This window comes from Tamandua tetradactyla, chromosome 23, assembly GCF_023851605.1.
Source record: "Tamandua tetradactyla isolate mTamTet1 chromosome 23, mTamTet1.pri, whole genome shotgun sequence".
Classification (NCBI taxonomy): domain Eukaryota; kingdom Metazoa; phylum Chordata; class Mammalia; order Pilosa; family Myrmecophagidae; genus Tamandua; species Tamandua tetradactyla.
This window is the reverse complement of record NC_135349.1, coordinates 7,463,501-7,487,250: the sequence shown is the minus strand read 5'-3', so window position 1 is coordinate 7,487,250 and position 23,750 is coordinate 7,463,501. Positions and strand designations below refer to the sequence as shown.

Below are 23,750 nucleotides of genomic sequence, written 5' to 3'. Positions count from 1 at the left end.
TTCGATTCCCGGACCATGCCCCCCCCCCCCAAAAAAAAAGTAGTTTAGAGGTTATCAGAAGTGTTGTAAAATTAAAAAAAAAAATTTAATAAAAAAATGGAATTACCGAATCAAGAATGGAACCCAGTTATCCACGTCATTGATTACCCACACCAGATCTTACCCTTTGCAGAAAAAACATGATAATGGAACACGAAGTGTCACTGAGCCTGGAAAAGTGGGAGAAGGCCTGGAGGTATTTATGTACCAAAAGGGTCTTGCTTATTTCTGTCCTAAGAGTCCAGACCAGAGCCTGGACACATATTGATGTTCTTGAATCAAAATTGTTTGGAGCCTAAACCCGGAAACCAGCTTTTCCTGGAGCCTGGGGGTTCCTCAAGCGTTGGCGCTTATCTCCCGTCCAGCACAGTTGTCAGGAAGGGTTTTGCTCTGCCCCTTTCATCCCTCACACCAAATTGAGGGGGAGAGGGTAAGACAGCCAAGAGGCGCTTTCTCCCCTTGCGCCCCTCCCCCCCCTTTTTTCCCCGATCCCTTCCCGCCTCCGTCTTCCGCCCTCTTGCCTCTAAGAACCGAGGCTGAGACCCACCCATCTTTGATGCCCCGTTCTAGTCTTGCCCACCAGAGAGACCCTGCCCCTCTCTCTATGGCGCTCTTGCAGCCCCAGCTGCTGGTCATTCGCGACCTGCTTCCCGTGAGCCTCTATTCCCGCGCTCGCGGGGATTCGTCTCATACCCAACATCCCTCGCGCGGCCCGACTAAGCGGACACCCAGGACTCCAACATGGCGTCTGTCGGTGAGTCCGGGGCCAGACGTGGGGATGTTTGGCCGTAGCTTTGGAGGCTGGAACCGGAGGCCAGAACTGTACCGGGAGGGGAGGGAGCTGCGGGGCCTCCTGTCCTGCGCTGTGGGCAGTCACCACGGCCTGACTTCACACGCGCCTGAGCCTTGGCCTAGGGCCCTGAGCGACAGACCCTTCGCTGCCCTAACTGCGCCGCCCACCGCTTGAAGTCTCAGGGCACCCGGGTGGCCTGCGAAATGGCTTCCGGGCGACGCGCCCCAGGGCTGGGAGTGGGCCGCTTCATGTCCCTTTCCCTCTTTTCTCCAAGGAATAGCTGCTGTTCCCCCCGCGACCCCGGCGGCTTTTATCCTTCCCAATCTGAAGCTCAAATTAAGCCGCAGATGGGAGCTAGGACGGTGCTTGACACCACTTAAGAATCGATGCATTTATTTGTTCAGTGTGCGGTGAATGGACTCAGAGAGGTGAATTGCCCTGGTCAAGGTCACAGGTAGTGAGAGGGCTGAACTGGTATCCAAACCTAGCTGTCTGGAGCCTCGTGCTAAACTGAGCGTTGTTCACAAGATGTCCTCGTGTGTTGGCTTTTGGGTGATATACATTTGCAAATCTTTACCCTTGTCAGACTGCGCGCGGTGATTTTTGTAGTTGTTGTAAACCACGTTTTAGACTCGATTTTCACAATAGTCTTATAAGGGAGAAAGTGCCGGGAACGCTGATCCTATTTTAAAGATGAGGAAAATAACGGTCAGAGATCTGGGTCACAGAGGTCACAGAGCAAGACAGTGGCAGAATCTTGATGAACTCATGTGTGTCTTACCTCAGTTTCTATATTCTTGATGTCAGTTTGGAAGAAAGAAGAGGGGTTCGGCAAAGATGAGAGGGAAGCAGTTTTCCACCCATCAGATGGTCATAAGAATGTTCTTTGTCCGTGCTAGCATTGAGGCTTTGCATCTTATTTAAGCGGCGGGTTATAGTGAAGAGAGCTCTGGACTGAGAATTAAACAGCTTTGCACATGTAAGTAACTTGGAATGCTCCCTGGCCCCCAGTTGAGTGCTCAGTAAGTGTGAACCTGTCTTGCTAGCTTTCACTCTGTAACCTTGGGAGAGGTCATGCCACAACTGGCATTGCCCAGGTGAAGGAATTGGAGTAGCAGTCTCCAAGTACTGATCATCTTTTTGATGGTGCCCATTTCCAGAGCACAAAGCCGCTAGTTTGTTGACAAATAAAGTGATGGAAATATGAATTAATAATAGAATAGATCAGGGTTCCACAAAGTATGGGCCAGAGGACTGGATTTCCTGCAGCCTATTTACTGTTTTAAAAAGATGAAAGGGGTGTGGGGAAGACTATTGCAGAGACTTCATGTGGCCTGCAAAGCCTAAAATATTTACTCACTGGCCAACTTCTCAATTGAATTGAGCACCCAGGAAACACTTAGCATTTCCATGCCTCCCTTATTAAGTGGACAGTGTGTTTCTGTAAGGCCTCCTATCCTCTCAAGAAATCTATGTACCAGAAACCGTGTAGGGGGTGTTCCTGGTAACCCATAATTGGGTAGAGAGAGAGAATAATAGTTTTTGTTTATGTAGTATTTGGGCCAAGTACAAAGGTGGGTACTATTATTACCCTTATTTTGAAAGGAGGAAACTGAGGCACATAGGTAGCAGGAGCTTGCCCAAGAGTACACAGCTAAAAAACAGGATACTAGACCCCAGAGTCTGCTCTGCTCCTCACAGGCCACTGGTCTCACATCTGTGAATTAGTTGCAGGTGGATATTCCACACTGTTGAGGGCTGTCAGGGGAGGGACTCCAGTATGGCTGCCATGGATTGAGGCATCTGCCTTCCACTGAAGAGAAGTTCTTGGAATGAATAGCTATACTGCTATGAATCTGAATGGTTCCTCGGAGTTTCGTGATTATGTTGCATTTGGCTCTTCTTGAGGTTAATGTGATTTCTTTTTTTCTGTGCTTATAGATTTCTTAGTTTTAGCTAAGGAAACACCCTTTGTATTCATAGTACAGAGCTACAGATAAGTAAAAAAATAGATTTTAAATTGTTGGCCTTGAGCAGGCAACAGTGGCTCAGTGGCAGAGTTCTCACCAGCTGTGCCGGAGACCTGAGTTCTATTCCTGGTGCCTGCCCATGTGAAAAAAAAAAAAATTGTTGGCCTTTTTTCTCCTAGACTGGATGAAATTAAGAGCCCAAAGTTTTGGTTGATTGGTCCAGCCAGTTTCTATTGAAGGCCTGTGATGTATCAGATCCCATCAGTCCCAACATTTTCAGGAGGATGCCAAATAAGCATTCATAGCTTGTATGAGCATGAAAAAGTAGCTTCACTGGGTGTAAAAATGACTGGGAAGTTTTATTCTTTAAATCACTAGCCTTATGCCATTCGAAAATGGCTTAAGTATTTAAAATACTGCTTTTCTTTTGTGCATCTCTTCCAACATATTTCCATTAAAAAAAAAACGAAAACATTCTTAAACTTTCTATTATGGAAAATTTCAAATACAAGGTAAACAGAAAAATGTAATAAACACTTAGTACTCATTACCCAGCTTTAGCAATTAGCAATATCCTGCCATTCTAGTTCCATTTATAACTTTACCCACTTTTTTATCATTGTCATGTTTCAAGCTAATTGGTTTTAGAATTACATTTTTGCACTCCTCTCCACTTGCAAGAAAGCTTTAAGAGTTTAGCAAAGATATTGTTTCTATTAAAAAAGAAATGGGGCGGGCCGCGGTGGCTCAGCGGGCAAAGTGCTTGCCTGCTATGCCGGAGGACCTCGGTTCGATTCCCGGCCCCAGCCCATGTAACAAAAACGGAGAAACAGAATACAATAAAGCAAGAAAATGTTTAAAGATGTTTCCCTTTCTTCCTTCCTTCCTTCCTTCTCTCTCTCTGTCTTTCCTTTAAAAAAAAAAAAAAAAAGAAATGTACTATTAAATTTTAATTTGTGTCCAGAATAAGTTTTAAGGGCATCTGTTCTTCCTTACGAGATAGGTGGGCTGCCTATTTCTTTCTTTCTTTTGTTATCTTTTTTCCAATTTAATGTTCTGTCTTTAGCTCAACGTATTTTTTTACATTAATTTTTTAATTTTTTAAAAAATATAACAACAAACAAACATTCTTAACATATGATCATTCCATTCTACATATATAATCAGTAGTTCACAATATCATCACATACTTGTATATTCATCATCATGATAATTTCTTAGAACATTTGCATCAATTCAGAAAAAGAAGGCAGAAAAAAAATCATACATACCATACCCCTTACCCCTCCCTTTCATTGATCACTGGCATTTCAGTCTACTAAGTTTATTTTAACATTTGTTCCCCCTATTATTTATTTTTGCTCCGTATATTTTACTCATCTGTCGATAAGGTAGATAAAAAGAGCATCAGACACAAGGTTTTCACAATCACATAGTCACATTGTGAAAGCTATATCATTATACAGTCATCTTCAAGAAGCATGGCTACTGGAACACAGCTCTACATTTTCAGTCAGTTCCTTCCATCCTCTCCATTATATCTTGACTAACAAGGTGATATCTATTTAATGCGTAAGAATAACCACCAGGATAACCTCTCGACTCTGTTTGGAATCTCTCAGCCATTGACATTATTTTGTCTCATTTTGCTCTTTCCCCTTTTGGTCAAGGTTTTCTCAATCCCTTGATGCTGAGTCCCAGCTCATTCTAGGATTTCTGTCCCACATTGCCAGGAAGGTCCACACCCCTGGGAGTCATGTCCCACGTAGAGCAGGGGAGGGCAGTGAATTTGCTTGTTGTGTTGGCTGGAGAGAGAACTATTTCTTATTGAACTCATGGGATGATTCTGCTTATGATACTCTGCAGTCTGCCTGTCAATGAGCAAGAGTTTGGGATTGCCTAGCAACTCCCTAGCTTGGAAAAACTCATGTTTTCCCTCATAGAAACGAAGAAAAACAAAGTCAGTGAAAGACAATCTTTATAGTTTCAGGAGTAAAGCTATATGTGGCTTTTGAGCACTTAGATATAAATGCAGCAATTTGTTTAAAAAAAGCGCACAATTTACTTCCAAAAAAGTTGCTACTTGCCTTTTCAAGTCATTGAAAGACACACATTGATATTCTCTTATATGTCATTGTAACGTATAAATTCAAGGCTGTTTATTCTTTATGATAAATCCTGTTTTAAAACATCAAGGAACAGGAATCAGCATTCTAATTTAGATTTATTACATCAAGATATGGTTCAACTAGGACCATATTGAACACTAACACTATGAAGCAATTACCTTTTATGTTAAAAGACCATGAATTTAACTTGAGAAAATCCAAATGCAGGATAGTAATTTTTGTTTACTTTTTTAACCAAACTGAGTTTTTGAGACTATTGCAGGTGTTTAAAAAGGAAGAAAAGTTGTTTTATCTAATATTATTTAAATAGTTGTCATATTCTGGAAGATTTAATAGTTTTAGAATTCACATAACTCCTTTCCTTGATTGGCGAAGAAGAGAGCCCTTCACCATTTTGGAATGACGCTCCAGCTTTAAGGTGCAGCTCTACATCATGCTTCTTTTGAGATTTATATTTGCTAGGTATAATTACAGAAACTGATTAGTTGTCAGTTTGCCGATAGATTTAGCATAGTACTCATCACTCTGGGTAGATTGAGATGTTCTTTTATAACGAATGATCTGTAACACTGTAAGATACTGACCTTTACAACCTTTTAATCAGTTCTATTTTTGTACAGTATTAGTGACCTAAGTTACTTTGCAGTCCTGTTTTTGTAAATCACATGAAATTTTAAAAGAGGATTCTGACAGTAGGTATTTTGTATATATGCATATATGTTGTCCAAATAAAATTAATAAATGATAAAAAAAATGTGGTACTGTATTCTTTGGACTGAAACCCTGTTCCAAATGAAGACAAAACTGGGACATAAGATGTGTGAACTTTTCTAGAAATGGCACAGGCAAGGTGCAGCAAAGGAACATTCTGACTTTATAGTTTGGTGCTGACTTAAATATCATCAACACTAACCCCCAACTGAGATTTGGAACATATCCTGAAATTCATTTTAATTTTGTGTGTTTGTGGGGAGGAGTCTATCCCTCCAGGTACCCTCCCACCCCACTCTCTGCCCCATTCCAATAAAATAAGACATCAGCTACCTGTTAGGATTGTTGTGAAGATGAAATGAGCTCATATATGTAAATAAATAGTAGTTTTGCAATAATCTCTCTGTTCTGCCCTCCACTTTATTGCTTTCATCCTCAGGGCCTTTACTTCTCTTTTTACATAGTACTTCCCAGCAAGCTGTCATTCAAACTCATCCTGTTCATTAATAGAATGTCGCAGGGTTTAAAGTAGTGGCATTGATGTGACATGTTTATTCTTAGTATCGTTTATGTGCAGCCTTTATCTGGTCACATTTTCTCGATTAAATGGTTGAAATAAGTGACGTAAAAGGATGTTATTTGTTTTGGGGAGATTTTTCAGTGCTTGTGTTTTTTCGCCTTTCCCTTTCAGTACCAGTGAAGGAGAAGAAACTCATGGATGTCAAATTAGGGGAGCTGCCAAGCTGGATACTGATGCGGGATTTCACCCCTAAAGGCATTGCTGGAGCCTTTCAAAGAGGTCAGAGCCTTAAGGAAGCATATGAAGGAATGTCAGTCTCTAGGGCCTGTCACTTTTTGTTCTGGGCAGTAGCGCTCAGCTTTGAGCAATTGTGAAGAGAATCTCACCTCCTTTTAGGACCCAAGGGAGAGATTGTTAGCCTTTCACTTCCGTATCTGATTGACCCTGTCAAAGACCGGCTCTGCTGTATCTCAGCCAAGATACTTTTTTCTGTTGCTTGGAATTAATACCACTTTTTTAGAGAAATGGCTGTGAGCATTTTACAACATAAAATTTCTTTAAGAGGAAAATGAGTTTGAAGCATAGTGGACATCAGTTTATAATATAATGCTGAAAACCCTGCCAGCAGAACTTCCAAGATTAATATTTCAAATGGCTTGTCCTTCAGGCCATGTCATTCTTGTATTACACCTCTCGTCATTCTCGTCCTAAAAACCCACCTCACTCTGGGGGAGCCTGTGCTCCAGCCTCTTCAGGGACCCATTCTTCCTGTTTCTTTTCCCAATTTGGCCCCCCCCCCCCCGGCTGTGCAGCCTTATGTGTGCCATAGTCCCTCCTGCCCTAAGGCCTCTTCTCAAGCTTTGCTCTCAGATTGGAATGCTCTAGAATATGCTGCTCTGCCTTCAAGCCTGTTTACAGCAGTCCCTGACTCTTCGGCGGAGGTGTGCATTCTCCTGTGCTGCTCCTTCACTGTTTTCAGCTATGGACTTTAGGATCATTTCATTCTTCATCGACTCAGCTCTGAGCCCCAAGAGGGCAGGGACTGTTTGTTTCTCACTGGTGGGTGCCCAGTGTCTGGCACATGGCTGGGCACCAGTGAGACAAGGTATAGAAGCCTCCCTCCTCCCAGAGGAGATCAGAATCTTGGTCAGAATTAGGATGAGGGATCTCCATGGCTGGAGGTGGGTGAAGCAGGATCAAAAGCCAACTGACCCAGGTCTGCAAGATCAAGGTCAGGTGGAGCAGGATCAAGGTGGGCCTGGAGCTGGCCTCCTTGAGGATTTGTACTTTATCACACCCTCCCTTAGAGTGTGAAGCTTAAAGAGCCAGAGCCTTGATTTTAAACCAGACTTGACTGTACTGGAAGAAGTTTCTCACAGCAGAGCAGTGACCTCGTCTTCTGTTCGCAGGTTATTCCCGGTATTACAACAAGTATGTCAATGTGAAGAAAGGTGGCATTGCTGGGATTTCTATGGTGCTGACAGCTTACGTGGTTTTCAGCTACTGCCTTTCATACAAGGAACTCAGTGAGTGCCTTTTGGATTGTCTTGCCTTCAGTGGAGTTTCCCAAAAAGTGTGGTATGGGTTCACTTTGCTGATTTAGCAGTCTCCCCCACCCCCAACTCTACTGTCAGCTTCTGGTATGTTCCTTTCCTACCCTCCTATCTAAAGAGATTGGAGAGACTTACTACAATACAATACAGCATATAGGATATTAGAAGTTAAAATATTGTGGCAAAGAGAAACTAAAGAGAGAGAAAATAAGGATAAGCTCTGGTAAAGGTTAGGAAGCATTCTATAAGATCTTGTAGGCTCTGCTAAAGGCTGGTGGAAATTTTGGCTTTGACTTCCTAGCAACCAGCGTGCAGAAGGAACTAGGTTAAGTGGTCTGAGCCAGTGTCTGTAGTGCTCTGGAAAAGCACCAGCTGTTCCTGGTTCTGAGGAGATGTGTCTGGTGGAAGGTGCCAGGAACAGTGACTATGGCAGCCCCTAGCTGGGTTTCTCAGGCTGTTTCTAGCAGCATCCAGTCCCCATCCAGTCTGCTGGACCTGGGTGACAATGCCGCTGAAGGACTGCCTCTCGGTGGTTCTCTGAGGGGAAAGGGCTGGGCCCTTGGCAGAGTCCACAGATTCCACTGAGGTGCTAACTGGCTGCTGGGTCACCTCTTGAAAGCAACTCTTAGGTAGCTTTACACGGTTGTAACCTGCTGCCCTCTGCTGTCATCTTGTGCTGGTATTATCCAAGTTTTTTGTTTTAATCTCAGAACATGAACGGTTGCGCAAGTACCACTGAGGAAGCCAGTGTGGACACACTCCTCATTCCTGACCATGGCCACCTCTGCCCGGGCCCCTCCTTTAGAAACATGATCCTTGGGGAATCCTTCATATCTAATTGAGAACTAATGACCAATAAATGATGGTTGGTATGTGTGCTGTTGGACTGATTAAGTCATTTTCCTGCACCCTGAGAGTTCTCACTGCTGAATGGGGGATGAGGTTGTTCCCAAGTGTGACTGCTCCTCAGTGTGGACTAACAGACAGCCCAGTGTTGGGATCATGAAGCCTTGGTTGTTTTCCCCATGTCACCACATTGGTCCCACCTCACAGCCAGGGGGTCTGGCCAGTGACTGCTCAAGGGTTTCTAGAGGAAGGAGGGGAGGAGCCGCCACATCAGGATGGGGCATCATCGGGAGGTTCCCCTTGTCAGGGAATGCTGGCACATCTGCTTCCCTCCCAAGAGAATCGGAGGCATCTGGAGACACCTCAGGCCTGTTATTAGCTGACATTTTTATGGTACGGGGAAGAAGGATGAGGCGACTGTGCATTGTCTGGAGCAATCTTCCAGACACGGCCTCCTGGTCAGGAAGCCTCATCTGCAGGAAGAGAATAAAGGGATGGGGCCCTGGTCTGAACTCACAACTGCCCCCACGTCAGCAGCCCCCTCTCCTGTACCCTTGTATTAAAGGTGTTGAGTAAGATATTTCAAGCGGTATAAAGCCTGGAACCAGTTTCCTGTTGAGGTGTGTGGTCAGCATGAATACATGGCATGGAGCACGGGGGAAGGTGGTGGGCAGTGTGCCTGGTATCTCTGGAAGATCTGAGGTCAGGAGACCCACCATTAGGGACTTCTCCCTTCGTGAGGTCCACATTTGTTAGAGGGACCAGAGAGCACCAATATCAAAGCTTTATGTGTGGAAGTGAGTACAGCTGCAACAAGAGTCCTCTCCTGGGCAAGTAATGAGACACAGCTTAAAAAACAAGCTTTAATCAACCTCATAAAAATTGTTCTTGCAATTAAACTTGGATAGGCCCACTTCCAGCAGGTTGCAGTTGAATTTCACATTTTCCAGGCTCAGGGGTAAGAGTGGCCTCCTCCACACATCATCAATGTCCAAATGACAGTACAGAATGCTTGATGGGGCCCAAGGTGGGCATGTAGATGGGCTATGTAATCTATATAAAAGAGGGTCTGCAGCTCCAGCTTAAAGTATATCTTAAATACCATCAAGCAGGAGGCTGAGAGAAAATAAACCCAGAGGAGGAAAAAAAACCTCCACCTTCAGAGCCCTGCACCCCTCCTCTCAACTGCTACTTCCATGGACCATGCTGAGGGAACACATGGGCTTGAGTTTGCCATAGAGGGCTGCCTCATCCAAAAGAGAGGTACAGCTTCTGAGTTCAGCAGGACATGTAAGAAGCAGGATGATCTGGCTGTGTGAGTAACCATCAGCCCCTGGGAGCACCAAGAACTGGTGTTTAAGGTGGCCTTGAGGGTGTGACCATCTCTAGAGAATTGCACAGCCCAAGCCCTTCCCCAGCAACTTCCTCCCTCCCCAAAGGGCAGGTGTGTGGGGAGTCCCATGGTCCTGGATATGGGTGGAGAGTGGAGGCAGTAATGCCTGGACAAACATGATGCCAACTTGAGGAGCCCAGCTGGAGCACAGGTCCCTTTTATAAAAAATAAAGATTACAGCAAAATGAGAGGGAAACTAACAGACGTAGCCACCCAGAAATAATAACCCCCAGGATGCCTGCCTGCCAGCCCTGACCAGAGGTGCCCCAACATAGACATCAAGCAGTCAACTGCACATGTCCAAGGATGGCCCCAGAGTTGTCCCCAACAACTCCCCTCACGCTGCTCTGAGCTGGCTCCAGCTGCCATCACTGTCCACTGAGAAAGGCCAAGTGCCCCTTGGTGCATCTGTTGGCGTAGTGTCCTTTCTCACCACACTGGGAACGGCAGGAGGGGAGGAGAGAAAAAAACAAAGCCATTTTCAAATGGGATTTGCAATTCATGCAGCAGCTCCCACGTGTGGAGAAGGAACTCTGAAATCCTCGGTGGTACAGATAGTTCTTTCAGACACGAGGGGAAGGTGCTCAAAGACTAAGGTACGGTGATACAGAAACCGCAGATGGAAGCGAGGGCCCCCACCACCAGGGGAGGACCTGACAGCACACCCGGGAAGCCCCTTTGGGCTGGAACCCCACTCTGAACATCACCCACCCCAGATACAGGGCTGCCTGCTGACAGATGAAGAGGAAGCCTGTGGCTGTGAGTGGAGCTGACCAAGCCCTTAGCAGGGCAGGGCAGGCCAGTCACTTACCTCTTGGCAATGTTCTGGGCTCCCTGGCAAGATAAGCTAGGGGAAGGGACTAAGGCGAGAAAAGCCAGTGGGCTCCTCCTTGAAATCGGGGGCGACTGCACCTCCTGACCTGGGCACAGCTGCCCATGCTTACCCCTTGCATCAGACAATGCCTAGACTTGGGGCTGTGGAATCACCACTCAAAAACTGAGTACTGAACCTGACTCATTAAGTTCTCTCCCTTCTTGTTACTCCTCAAGATGCAGAAGAGAATTTTCTAAGAAAGGAAGTATCTGGCAGCAGAATGGAGCTTTACATCAGGCAGCCTTAAGGACAAAACGGGCCAGGAGGGGAGACGGGTGGAGGTGTCGGCACTCACCCACTAGGGTTCTGGTTCCTGCTCCTCATCTTTTGTCTCTTATATTCTCTTCCCCATAGTCCCCATGGTTTCAAGTATGTTGTCTGATCTGTGCATGTGACTTCTGTGTGGACAAGTGTTCTGTGCAGCTGCCAGTCAGCCCTTTTGACATGATGACTGGAGGGAGGGGGGACCACAGCTCCACTCACAGCACCTGGCCCATCCCTCAGCCTCTGTGGCTGGGCCCAGGAAACATTTCTCACATTAATGTGATGTGTCCTTGGTAAGAGGTTGTTAGGTACCCCCAGCCCTGCCTTTTTAAGGTTTTATTTAGGTCTTAGCAGAGCTTGCGTCACTGTAGGTACTTCTACAGTGAGATGACAGCTAAGCTGCCTCAGTTTCCTCACAGTACTTTGAACCAACTGGTCTGAAGCGGGCAGACCCTGGTCCCCGCCCTTCTGTCTCCCCTGTACAGGTCCTGCTGCCCAGCTCGGCCCCTCTGCACTCTTCCCACATCTACCTTTTCTATACTCAGGCACCCATCTCGCCGCTGCCTTACCATCAAACAAGAGCTCACAAAAGTGTCAGGTCCAGCACTGCTTTTAGCAGTAAAAACTAAAACTAAACTAATTGACTATGAACAGAGAACTAATAAATTATGGTTATTATTATGAAGCCACCAAAAAAGATTTATATATACTGACCTGGGAAGACCCATTATAAATACATTATATAGGCCCTATTTAAAGTAATATATATTATACTTGGGCTTATGGGAACAAAAGTTAAGAACAGCAGTTCTCGAAGTGTGGTCTAGGAATCCCTGGGGGTCTCCTTTAGAGACCTGTGAGTATAAGGGGTACTGAAACAAAAGTTCAAGAACTGGACACACTAAATAAAGGGGCTGTTTTAGGAACGGTGGGAAAAAGAGACTACTACTCACCCTGTATTCTAAGCACTTTTATGTCATTTCACGTTTTTATAAAAAGCACGTACTAATTTGTATTTCATATCCAACAATTCCAAAATCTGAAGTCTTTGTAGGTTCTATCGTTGTTTCTGCTGACTCACTCATGTATTTCCTTGTATGTATGGTTTCTAATTATGAACTCATTCTTCAGAACTCTAGCTGTGAGAATTCTGTGTGACCTGGGTTTGAGAATATATTTCTCAAAAAGCATTTGTGGTTGCTTCTGCCAGGGGCACTCCTGTCTGGGGCCTATTCTGGATTAGAAATCTTAGGCTGCAGCCTTTTATTTAGCCTTTGCCAAGGGCACACATGGACCTAAATTCATGTTAGGGCCAGCCAGTCTGCACATTCCCAAGGGACTGCTCTTCTTTGTACCCAAAGCCAAGAGTGAGACAGACGTGTTTTCAAGCAAGACTTTTCAAGTTCACCCTTTTTCCTGAGTGTCCCCTTCTATCTATGAGGAGAACCCGAATCTGGCTCCTCCTGTGTGAGCCCACAGCTTGGTGCTGCTCCCGTGGCTGAGGGCCCAGGTGCGAGGATGTACAGGGACTACTCTGCCCTGGGTCTGTGCTTCCACTTGGTCCCTGCCCTCTTGGGAGATTTCCCTCGCTTTCCTCGCTGCTCAATTCATTCACTCAGCTGTGTGTCTTTTATCGTTTACTTTGCTGTAGTGTATGAGGGGGGAAATAGGAAGCTGGCCTCCACAACAGCAAAAGCAAAGATGATTTAATTTTTAAAAATTAAACATCTGGAGAACAAGGGATGCCGGCTGAACTGGAGTCCCTGCCCGCCCCCAGTCCTTGTACTCACCTTGTAACAGGTGACCTGCTCCAGTGGCCGGGGTCCCCGGTTGCCTGCACTGCTGTTTTGACTCTGCATGACCCCAATGACCTGCGGGGCTCTCTGCTGATTGGGAGAAGAGTTCTGACTCGTTAACTGGATCAAGGAGGACGACCTTTGTAATGGCGGATTGTTACTTTGCTGGAAAGAGTTACACAACACGGTTTTACTGCGGAAAACGCGTGCACGCAGACTACCGATGGGGACAGGAAAAAAGAGGGCGGGATTTCTCCCGCCTGAACCAGCAGAAAAAGGGCTTCCTTGGAGGCCTGGCTCTGCAGAGCAGGCGGAAAAGGAACAGCTGGTGATGGCAGGAGCCGCTGCCCGAAAAACACCATGCAGACACACAGAAATGAAAACTAAAAGTAGAAAGGAAACACCAAAGAGACAAGAGGAGGTCTCTGGGGCAGTGGGATGAGGGCATGAGCAGGCCTTACTTTTGTTTCTGAGGTTCTAGCTTCAGGTCAGGATGAACGCTTGGTTCAGCCAGATGCTTAGCAGCCTACACGGCGAGCAACAGTCACAGAAAAATAGTTGGAGCCTGACACGTGGCCCACGGGCTAGGGGCTGAGGGGGCCTCTGCGAGGGAGCCGCACAAGCAAAAGACATGGGGCTCCTGGTGGGGATTCATAGCAAGGCCACCTCCCAGCCAAATGGTCCCAGGCTCTGGCCTTTGTAAACACAGGAAGCCCAAGCTAGTAACCTTTCAGGTCACCTCAGCTGCACACATGCCCAGAAACTCCCAAAAGGACCTTCTAGGAACTCTGGATTTCTGCTAGGACCTCCTGGGGGGTGGCGTCAAGGAAGCAGCAAGTGCAGCCCATGGCATTTTGGCAGCTAGCTCCGAGCCTAGTAGGTGAGGCTTCAAGAGCAGCAGGTGGGTGTGCCAGCTTACTGGAGACGCTGCCTCTCACACCCCGGCTAACCCTCTCTCTCTGCCCTCAGCAGCCCCATAGCCAAACCAAGGGCCTGCTGTAGACTGCCTCTTGCCTATGCCATGGCCCTCCTCTCTGGGCTTGGATATGGAGTGCCAAGCAGCTTTTTAGTCCCCCTGTCCTTCTTCCCTGCAGCTGGGAACCTCCACAAGTTGGTCTCTCTGTTATTCTTAGATCTTTTGCTGACCTATGGTCCCTCAGGCAAATCCCTCCCTCTCAGGGTCTCAGTTTCCCCACCTGTAAAAGGGATGACCTAGGTCAGAGTCAGGGGTGGCAGACATGCAGTGTCCATGCACCCCCATCTGGTTGTAGGGACACTGCTGAGCCACCTGGCACCATCCTGCCACCAGATGCTCATACCCCATCTGAATCTGCCTGCCATCCTGCTGGGGACCCTGCTGTGTTTAAGTTCTAGACTCTCTGGGCAAGAGGGTAGAAAAGCCAAGTGGAAATTTTACTCCTACAGACAGGCCTCATCTCCAGGGGAAGATGCGCTCCAATTTGTTGCTGGAACTTGGGGGATCCCTCCCCACCATGCCTGCAAGGTCTCCCGCCTGGCTCTCAGGCAGACCAGCACGCTCTGATGTGACCCTGAAGTCTTCCTGCTGGTAGGTCAGTGTGGTGCGGCCACCCCATGGACCCCCGGGCAGGGATGAACCACGGTACCTTTGTCGGCGGCTGTGTCTGCTGTGGCAGGGGGGGCTGCTCGGTGGTTCCCATTGGCAGTTCAAATCGAGGGCTGGTCATCAGGTGGGCAGGGGTGAGAAAGAGAAGGAAGAGGGGAGTGAGGAAGCCATGTGGTCATCTAAACTTCCGACCTGAGAACTCAAACACAGCCTCTGCCCAAGCACCAAGCTGATAGGAGCCACACAGATGTGTGGGGATGGTGGGATGAGGAGAATGTATGTGCCTCGGTTCAAACCCAGCTCTGCCCATAACTTGGGGCAAGTGACAGCCAGAGAAAGGAAGGAAACAGCTCCAGCAGTCCCTCAGAGGGGTACTTGCTGGCCCCACACCTTCGCTTCAGGGTCTGAGCCAGGGTCTGAGCCTCTGGCTCTTTACAGACTCACTGAATCATGGCCCCACTCCAGATGCAGGAACCCAGATCGTCTCCAGGCTCCTGTAGAACAGAGCTGAGGCAGCAGCACTGGGCACTTGGCCAGAGGTGAGGGACCAGGTACCTGCCAAGCTGCGTTCTAGCTGCAGCGCAGGCGTTAGCAGCAAGGGCGAGGACCTCACTGGAGGTGGAGCCTGGTCTGCACCCCAGGACTATGCCTGGGAGAAGCCCAGCCCCACAACCACCAAACATGCACCAGCCCTGAGGGAAGAGGCAGTGGCCAGGCCAGGGGAGGACTGAGCCCAGACCCTCACCCCTGCAGTCAGAGCCAGGCACCCCTTACCACCCCAGTGACACTCACTGAGTTCTGAGTCTCAGTGTTCTCACATGTAGGATGGGAACATTCCCTCACTCACACCTGGGAGCTACATGAGCTGTCACGAGTGAAAGTCCAAGGTCATCCCCTGGCTCTGGAAGGCCCTCAAGTTCCCTTCCCCTGGTGCCCAGGGACAGGGCTCAGCCTGAATGTGTGTGTGTTTCTGGAGCAGAGGCCACAGGTGTATGAGATTCCCGGACAGCCTGCAACCCAGTAAAGGGTACCCCTGGTTGAGGAAGTGGCTGTGACTCCTCCCACGTTCCCCCACCTCCACCTGCCCAGTACTGACACCACCCAGGGTTCAGAGCCTAGGAGGGGCAGGAAAAACACAAGGTCAGCGCAGGACGTGGAAGGAGTTAAGGAGCAGGGGTGGGGTGGGGTGGGGTGGGAGCTGGCTACTCACTGCATGAATTTACAGGAGGGCCCCTCTGGGCAGAATCCCACGAGGTAGTTCACGCAGATGACTCTTCGCGTGTGCCGGTGCCTGCACAGGGGGCCTGCAGGGCCAAGTGTTAGGTCACCCGGGAAGCCCCTCTGCAGGGACTCTCTTGAGGCCCTGCTCTGTAGACAGCCAGTGGGTGGCTTCAAGTGCTGGCCCTCCCCTTCATCATACGGGGTGGTGGGCAGGGCACTCAGCCTCTCCAAACCTGTTTTCCTATCAAACATGCAGGCAAAAATGCTGACCCATGGCAGCCTCAGCCAGCACGGGAGTAGGGAGGGCTGTGAGAACTTCACTTGCCCCACAATTCCTAGTTCCAGGTTTTGCTAGAAGGGGCGGGACGGGAAAGGGCTAGTGCCCTGAGTGGACCACCTGGGCCCCAGGGGTCACAGGGCAGAGGGGAGGGCCCAAGACCTACCGTGCTTGCAGAAGCCGCGGTCGTACCAGGGGCAGTCCTTAATCTTGGACTCGGGGTCGATGTGGAGGAAGGGGCACTCTTTGTTGCTACACTCCCCTGCAGGGAGACACAAGCGCACATCCACCTGGGGCAGCTCCCAGAGCACTACACTCGGGCCTCACCTCAGCTTCTCCCCAGGCCAGGCCACAGCTCGGCAGAGAAGAACCAGGTAATTCTGGCATCCAGTCCCAGCCTGGTGGCCCTGAGAGCCATGGAGTATCTTGGGGTGTCGCTTTCCTGACCTGCCCAGGAGGGCTGTAACAGCCCTTCCTTCCTGTATATTAGTGTTACCAGCAGGGGCTGACGACACTAATGGAGCCCAGTAAGTACACAGTCATCAAACAACCCATTGTCCCCTTCCTTTCCCCAACCAAAGGGGCACCCTGCTCACTGTGGGGATCGACATATGCAGATAAACTGCTGAGAATGGAAATGGCTGTCCTGGCTGGCTCTTTCCCCCTGCTAGCTGCACAGGGGAAAGGCTGGTAGAGTTCTGCCTTACAGGACAAAAGCAGAGATGACCTGCGTGCTCCAGGCTGGGTCCTTTATGAATACAGCTGTGGACCTGTACCACTTAGGGCCACCCTCACCCCCAGCTATCCACAGAAGCTGCCTACCTGGTGCCCATCTCCAGCCCACGTGAGCATGTGAAACATAAACCTGATCACACCAATCCTAGCTGAAAGGCTCCTGCCAACTCCAGACCCAAACCCATGGCCCTTAAGTGGTCTGTCTTGCTCCCTTCCCAACCACACTGGTACCCCTCTGTTCCAAACAGACCCTGCAATCCACCCACCCCCAGCTTTCCTCCCACAACTGGCCCTTTCTTAGCTCTTAGTCCCAGCTCAGCCATCAGCTCCTCAAGAGGTTTTCTCTGACCATCCTACTAAAGCAGATTCCCTCCACAAAGCCCATCACTGCCCCTCTCTCCCTCTGCAGTGCCCATCACTGCCTGTCTCCTTCATATACTGGCTGTCAACAATCCCCTCTTCCTGTTTCCCTTATTTATCAGCTGTCTCCTGCCCCCACACACTAGAGCAAAAATCCACATGGCCAGGCCTGGGTCTGTCTTCTTCACTGCTGCCCCTCCAGTGCCCAGGAAGGGGACACTTGACACGTTTGTGACACAAGTGACAGCTGTAGACACCGCATCTGCACTGGGTGGGGGGTGGCAAAGGGGCAGTGCAGAGGTACGGGAGGCTGGTGGGCTTGGGGCCATCTACAGGCAGGAGAGAACCTAGGCCAGTGGCACAGAGCTGCTGTCACCCAGAAGGGCTGCCTCCCACATTGGGACCAGAAGGGAGATGCTGTCATCCCTCTCCAGCACGGTCCCCAGGGATGGGGGGAGGGTTGAGTATGGCAGGTCAGACAGTGCTGCAGAAGAGGGAAGGGAGCTGGGAAGCTGGGTCCTAACAAATACAAGGACGCAAGATTCATTAACAAGCCAATAGGCCAAGTCTGTCCGGGTGCTGAATCAACGTCTCCTGGGACCACAGGTTTTGAAAGTATTAAGCAAGCCCAGTGCATCCCAGCTCACCATGGAGACCACAGCATGTGTCCAAACTCCCCACAGCGACCTGCACTGGGCCTGGGGCAGAGCTGGACTTAGCTATTCCTTGGATACTCCAGTGCCAGCCCTTGAGCACATGCTGATCAGCAGGGCCTCTTCCTCAGAACCCACCCTGGAGCAGAGACCAGAAGATTCTGACTCATCAGGGAGCAGCCAGCCCATGGCTGCCACCTCATCCCCTGCCTTTCTAAGGGGCCAGGGACTCTGGAGCCACGCTTTCCTTCAGATGGGTTCACAACCACCACACATAGCCCCCAGACCTGTTCTTCTTAGGGGCTATTTAGGGCTGTCATGCTATTACTTGGAGTCACACTCTATTGGTTACCACCATGTCTCTAAGAACTAAGAAAGAAGGTCAACTTCAGAGTTCAGGCCTGGGGGACAACCAGATACCAGGCTAGAAGAAGGTGATTTAAGGGACAAAGCAAGGTCTCTAATCTAGGCCACTGCCCATTTGCTCACCATGTGACCCCCTTCAGTCTCAGCTTTCCAAAGGACTTGGAAAAGCTCAAAAACTCAAGCATTCCATAGGAGGGATAAGGGATAATGAGAGAATGACAACTTCCCATAACTACAAGAGTGAGTGGATGGGAGGCACTGCCAGGCTTCCCAGCTGAAGCTGAAGGGCAGAGACCCCAGGAGCCTCCCCAGGAGGGAGGGGCCTGGCCAGGGCCTTTACCAAATTTGGAGTAGAAGTAGCACTCGGGCATCTTGGTCATGTCGTACTCGTGCAGGAACTCGCACTGGTCGCCTTTCTTGCACAATCCCCGCAGCCAATGTTTGCACACGACTGTCTTCTCGCCGCTGATGTGGCGGAACGGGCACATGCCGCCTGCCAGGGGAGACGGGGTGTGAGGAGACGTGGCCGGGGCAGAGGAGGGCTGGGCCAGGGCAGCCTAGGGCATCCTCACCGCCCCCCCACCCCCTTGAACCATCCTCAAAACAATGTCTCCTGGGAGGGGGTGCAGGGCCTGCAGGTGGAGGCAACAAAATGTCAGACAGGACACGGACAAGCGTTTGTAATTTTGTTAGTTCTGCATTTTATTTTAGTGCTTTGGGAAAATATCACTGAAACATCAACTTGTGATTTCACGGATATTAACACAAGATGGAAGCAAAATAAGCCTTAATGGGGGGAGGGAGGGATATGTTTATCTTAAAACTTAAAGAATATTTCCAGTTGTACACAAACATGGCACAAATTGTAGGGGTACTAAAAGAGCGACTGGGGTCGAAGGGCCACCAGCAGAAGCCTGGCTCTAGGTTGTCTGTCTCTGGTCAACAGTGCCCACTTAGGCTCCAAGAATTAAGAAAGATCAACTTCAGAAATGCAAGGTAAGCAAAGTGGGGGAGGGTTGCCCTGTGTGGCAGGGACAGAGCCACACTCTGGGACTATCTAATTCCTAACTGGGGTGGCCTGGCAGCACCATTGGGAAGGCCCAACTATAATAAGGTGGTGAAAAATCTAGCCCAGCTCGGCTTAGAACTTTCTGTGCAACAGAAATGGTCTTTCCTGTGCTGTCCGTTATGGTAGCTATCAGTCACACGTAGCTGCTGGCTGGTATGGCTGAGAAACTGCCTTTAAAATTTTGTCTACTTTTAATTAATTTAATCTAAATTTGAATAGCCATATGTGGCTAGTGGCTGCTGTATTAACACAGAGTGGTCACAGCACCTGTGTTAAGGACAGCTGTGCTAACAGACAGTTGGTCAGCAGGCAGTGATGGAGGAATGATGTGGGGATGAGAGCAGAAGCCAGCAGGGGAATGATGTTCTCAGCAGACAGCCCAACGTCACCCAGGCCCACCTCCCTGGCAGGTCTGTCGCTTTAATGGGAAATGACTGTATCATGAGACCAAAACTCCCCAAATCATCTATTAAAACCATTTATCCCGTTGTTCTAACCCTGGGCTCCCTATCTGAGTTTCTAATTGAAATTCTATTCCCCAAATGAGTTTGCACCACCACCAGCACCTGATGTGTGAGGTCCTGTCCAGAGACCCTTCCCCGGGGGAAGTGGCCACAGCCTGGTTCATGCATCTGATGGGCCTGGTTAGTGTGAGGAAGACCCTGCAAGCAGGGTGGGGGTTTCTGATGAGTGGCCTCATGGCACAGGGATTCTGGCTCTGGAATCAGAAAGCCTGTGGTTCAGACAAGGGGGCGGCCACTCACTGTGACCTTGAGATCATTACTGTCTGACTCACTGTGGGGGACCTCTGTCCACGTCAGGGAGGGTGCTCGTGGCCAGGGAAAGTGGGAAGTCATCTCCAGAGCTCAGTTCACGCTGTGTTTGAACTTTTGGGCAGAACACTTCGCCAGATTCCTAGCCTAGCCAATCCCCCACCTTCATCTAGGCACAATTAGTCCGCAGAAAGCAATGTGAGCAAGAGCCTGGATGGTCTGTCAGTCTGCTGGGGAACAGGGCGGTAGGAGGGAGAGTTAAGGAACCAGGGAGCTCTTTACCTTTGCCACAGGCAGCTTTCAGAAAAAATTCGCAGACAGCAGCCCCCGACTCTGTAGAAAGGAGAGAAGAGAAGAGACATCAAACAAAACTAGGTGCAAATGCCATCAGCACATCTGATGACAGTGGAAGGAAATCTTCCAGGCTTCTAACCTATGAAGGTTCAGGGTACAGGAGCAAGAGTGGCCAAAAAAAAAAAAAAGCAAAGTTCACTTAAGTAAAGAAAAGGCTGCTTATTTCAGACATTCCCCACAAAATGAGACATATATATTGAGAGCAATCATGTAGTCATTGCTGAGTGCTACAAGCAAGAAGCTTTCAAGGAGTTAAGAATGGGTGGGGAAAGGAAGGACAGAGAACAAGATCAGAGAAACTAATTACCCCCAGCTCATAAACCTTCCAGGAGGGCTAATTCATGAGTACTTAAATGTGAAGCTGAGGGAGAGAATGATCTCATAGGAAAGACAGACAAGTGAATGAGGACTCTGAGCAGGGACAGCTCCAAAGCAGAAGTGGGGGTGTTCCAAAAGCAGGACTGCTTTTATATGCATCATAAACGTGATTATTAAAGGCACACAGTCCTTCATTTCCATAAATGCAGTCAGATCAGGAGAGGGGAGCAGAGAACAAAGGCAGAGTGGGATGGAAGTCAGCGAACTCCAGGACCCAACACTTCTGATGAGCCCAGGAATTTGCCAACCACAGCTACCGGAATAAACCAGCCTTGGCTTCTTAAAGCACTTTCTCTATCAGCCAGCATTCTTGAATTGCTGAAAACCCACTGACAGCATCACTGAAGCCCACTTCTGTGTCTTTCCTCCCTAATTTACAATGGATCTCTTGGCTTCCTTGGAAGCATGCAGATTTTCCTGGGACAGACTTAAGGTTGCAGAAACTGGGAGGCATGGGAAGTCACTTCATTTGCCTTTCAAAAAGAGTCTGAAAAGTATGACATTTAAAAATGTCTCAGTTAAGACTATGTGCTGGTTTGAAAGAATGTATGTACCCTAGAAAAGCCCTGTTTTAATCCGAATTCCATTTTGTAAAGGCAGCCGTTTCTTCTAATCCCTGTTCAGCACTGTATGTTTGAAACTGTAATTAGATCATCCCCCCCGGAGATGTGATTTAATCAAGAGTGGTTGTTTAGCTGGATTAGGTGGAGGCATGTCTCCACCCATTTGGGTGGGTCTTGATTAGTTTACTAGAATCCTATAAAAGAGGAAACATTTTGGAGAAAGAAATTTCTGAAAGAGCTGAGAATGACATAGCCATGAGAAGCAGAGAGTCCACCAGCCAGCAACCTTTGGAGATGAAGAAGGAAAATGCCTCCCGGGGAGCTTCATGAAACAGGAAGCCAGGAGAGAAAGCTAGCAGATGACGCAGTGTTCGCCATGTGCCCTACCAGCTGAGAGAGAAGCACTGACTGTGTTCGCCATGTGCCTTCTCACTTGAGAAACTCTGAACTTCATCAGCCTTCTTGAACCAAGGCATCTTTCCCTGGATGCCTTTGATTGGACATTTCTATAGACTTGCTTTAACTGGGACATTATCTCAGCCTTGAAACTGTAAACTAGCAACTTATTAAATTCCCCTTTTTAAAAGCCATTCCATTTCTGGTATATTGCATTCCGGCAGCTAGCAAACTAGAACAGAGTATTTCTGGGCCTATTGTTCTCTTCAAAGGTTAAGGGTGCTTGGTCCTTAAAGCCAGAAATCTACAGTTTTGGGGACTTAGAGACAGTGGGACAACCTTAAGGCAGAACTGACAGTTCTCAAAACTGAGATGGGAATGACATGCAGGGTGGAGTGAAGAAGGGCTGTGGCCTCATTGGGTGTTTACACGGCACTTTAACACACTGAGGACGATCCTGTAAAAGCAGTGAGTGTGAGAACCCGGACTGGGGCAACACCTAAGGACAGATATATAGGTAACTCGCCACTGTGCTGTGCTCACAGGCTCATGGGTCCATAGTGCTAGGGTGGGAGGGAAAGAGCTGTCCCTCATGGGTGGTTCCATAGTTTCAAGCTAGTGCCATTAAGACAGGAAAAGGCAGTGTGTGCAAGAGTGAATATGCATGTGCAAGCACAAAGTGATCACATGTATCAAAGGGCAGGTTAAGAGTGTGTATTTGCATTTGAGTGGCTGCTTGTAAGAGGTGTTCAGCAGTGAGAGGATTTGTGTGCATATAAAATGGAGCTGTCTGACATAGGTGTCTTGGGTAGAAATACTATCTTGCATAGAAATAGCAGCACGGGGGTCTCTAACTCAGAGGTCACCTTCTGTTCCGAGTGGGCGTGAGAAGGCGTGGCCACATGAAGGGAGTGAGACTGCAGGGACCCCTATGGCCTGGGGACAAGTTGGTGAATACAGGCTGCAGTCCTCTGGCAGTTAAGGGAGACAGCTTGGGCTACTGCAGAAAGAACAGGTTAAGAACACTGGAGAGCTCCCCTAACTGCAATGCACTGAGGGGTCTTGGGTAAGTCCCTCTCCCCATCTGGTTCCCCATCTGTTGACTGAGCTCAGTGACCTCGAAAAACCCTAGCATTACATTTCCAAACTGTCTAGAAAGGGGAAAAGATAGGAAGGAATTGTCAATTTCTTTTACAGTGCAAGATATCCCACCTGAGAGGGCGGGGTGGTGGCATTTGGGAGAGTCTGGAATCAGCACGTGAAGGGGAAGCCAACTCAGACTAACCAGGCAGAGAGTGCAATCCATACCAGGCGCCTGGGAGGGATGAATGACCCAGAGTTGGGGTCCAGAGGAAAGACAGAGGCAGGCCCAGAACTAGAGATGCGTTCCCAGGAGTGCGAGCCGTAGAATAGAGACTGTTTGGGGGGCGTCTGTCTGTAGGAGAGGGTGAGGTGGTTCTTTCCTCACTAACAGCCCACAGTTCTGAGGAAAAGCAAGAAGAGGGCGCTAGGCATGGGGGGCGGGAGAAGGGCGATATCCTAGTACTTTCCAGTAGTTCAGGGAACACTGGAGGGACTTCCAAGCCAGGGGAACCCGTCTTCATTCAAGAATTACTTGAACAGACCAGCAAGATTCTAACTTCTTGAAAATTAGAATAGCACAGGGGGATGGAAGGCCCGAGGAAGGGGGACTCCCGGGTCCGAGTGGGTTTCCGCGACCGGAGCAGGGGAAGAGTCCCCGGTCCAAGGGGGAGGGGCTCCCTGGGCCGAGGGAGCGGGGTCCTGGGTCCCAGTCGTTCTCGCCCGCCGGCCCCGGCCCGGGCCCCGCACTCACTGTCCATGCCGGGGAAGGGCAGCGGCTGCGCCCCGAGCTGCTGCTCCACCGCGATCTCCAAGTCGAACTTGATGTGGTCCACGCTGGCGATGATTTCCTGCATGGCGGCGGCGGCCCTCCCGGCCCGGGACCCCCTCAGGTCTCTCGCCCCCTCTCCCCTCTACCTGCCGCCGGTCCCTCCGCACACGCTCCTCCTCTACGCCGCCGCCGCCGCCGCCGCCGCCCGAGGGATGCCGGGAGCGCCCGGAGCCCGCGCCGGCCCTTTCGCCTGCCCAGACCCGGCCAATCGAGCGCGGAA

The 23,750-nt window shown here is 49.2% G+C and overlaps 2 protein-coding genes across 5 annotated transcripts; one reads left to right on the top strand and one right to left on the bottom strand.

Moving 5' to 3' along the window:
• Positions 1–672: 672 nt before the first annotated feature.
• ATP5MF (ATP synthase membrane subunit f) lies at positions 673–8,591 on the top strand. Of its 2 annotated transcripts, XM_077140642.1 has the most exons (5): positions 740–793; positions 1,640–1,811; positions 6,334–6,441; positions 7,572–7,688; positions 8,426–8,591. In XM_077140642.1, exons 3-5 carry the CDS (start codon positions 6,357–6,359, stop codon positions 8,452–8,454), a joined length of 231 nt encoding a protein of 76 aa, XP_076996757.1. In that variant the 5' UTR covers positions 740–793; positions 1,640–1,811; positions 6,334–6,356; the 3' UTR covers positions 8,455–8,591. The 2 variants fall into 2 exon arrangements, with proteins under 2 accessions (XP_076996756.1, XP_076996757.1); XM_077140641.1 differs by lacking the exon at positions 1,640–1,811 and having other exon boundaries at positions 673–793.
• Positions 8,592–9,410: 819 nt separating this feature from the next.
• CPSF4 (cleavage and polyadenylation specific factor 4) lies at positions 9,411–23,666 on the bottom strand. Of its 3 annotated transcripts, none has more exons than XM_077140628.1 (8): positions 23,453–23,666; positions 20,210–20,260; positions 18,426–18,578; positions 16,138–16,233; positions 15,684–15,777; positions 14,514–14,586; positions 12,883–13,053; positions 9,411–10,391 (listed from the first exon to the last, which is right to left on the bottom strand). In XM_077140628.1, the coding sequence occupies exons 1-8, from the start codon at positions 23,553–23,555 to the stop codon at positions 10,323–10,325; spliced, it is 810 nt and encodes a 269-aa protein (XP_076996743.1). In that variant the 5' UTR covers positions 23,556–23,666; the 3' UTR covers positions 9,411–10,322. The 3 variants fall into 3 exon arrangements, with proteins under 3 accessions (XP_076996743.1, XP_076996744.1, XP_076996745.1); XM_077140629.1 differs by having other exon boundaries at positions 12,883–12,978; XM_077140630.1 differs by having other exon boundaries at positions 12,883–12,975.
• Positions 23,667–23,750: the final 84 nt, after the last annotated feature.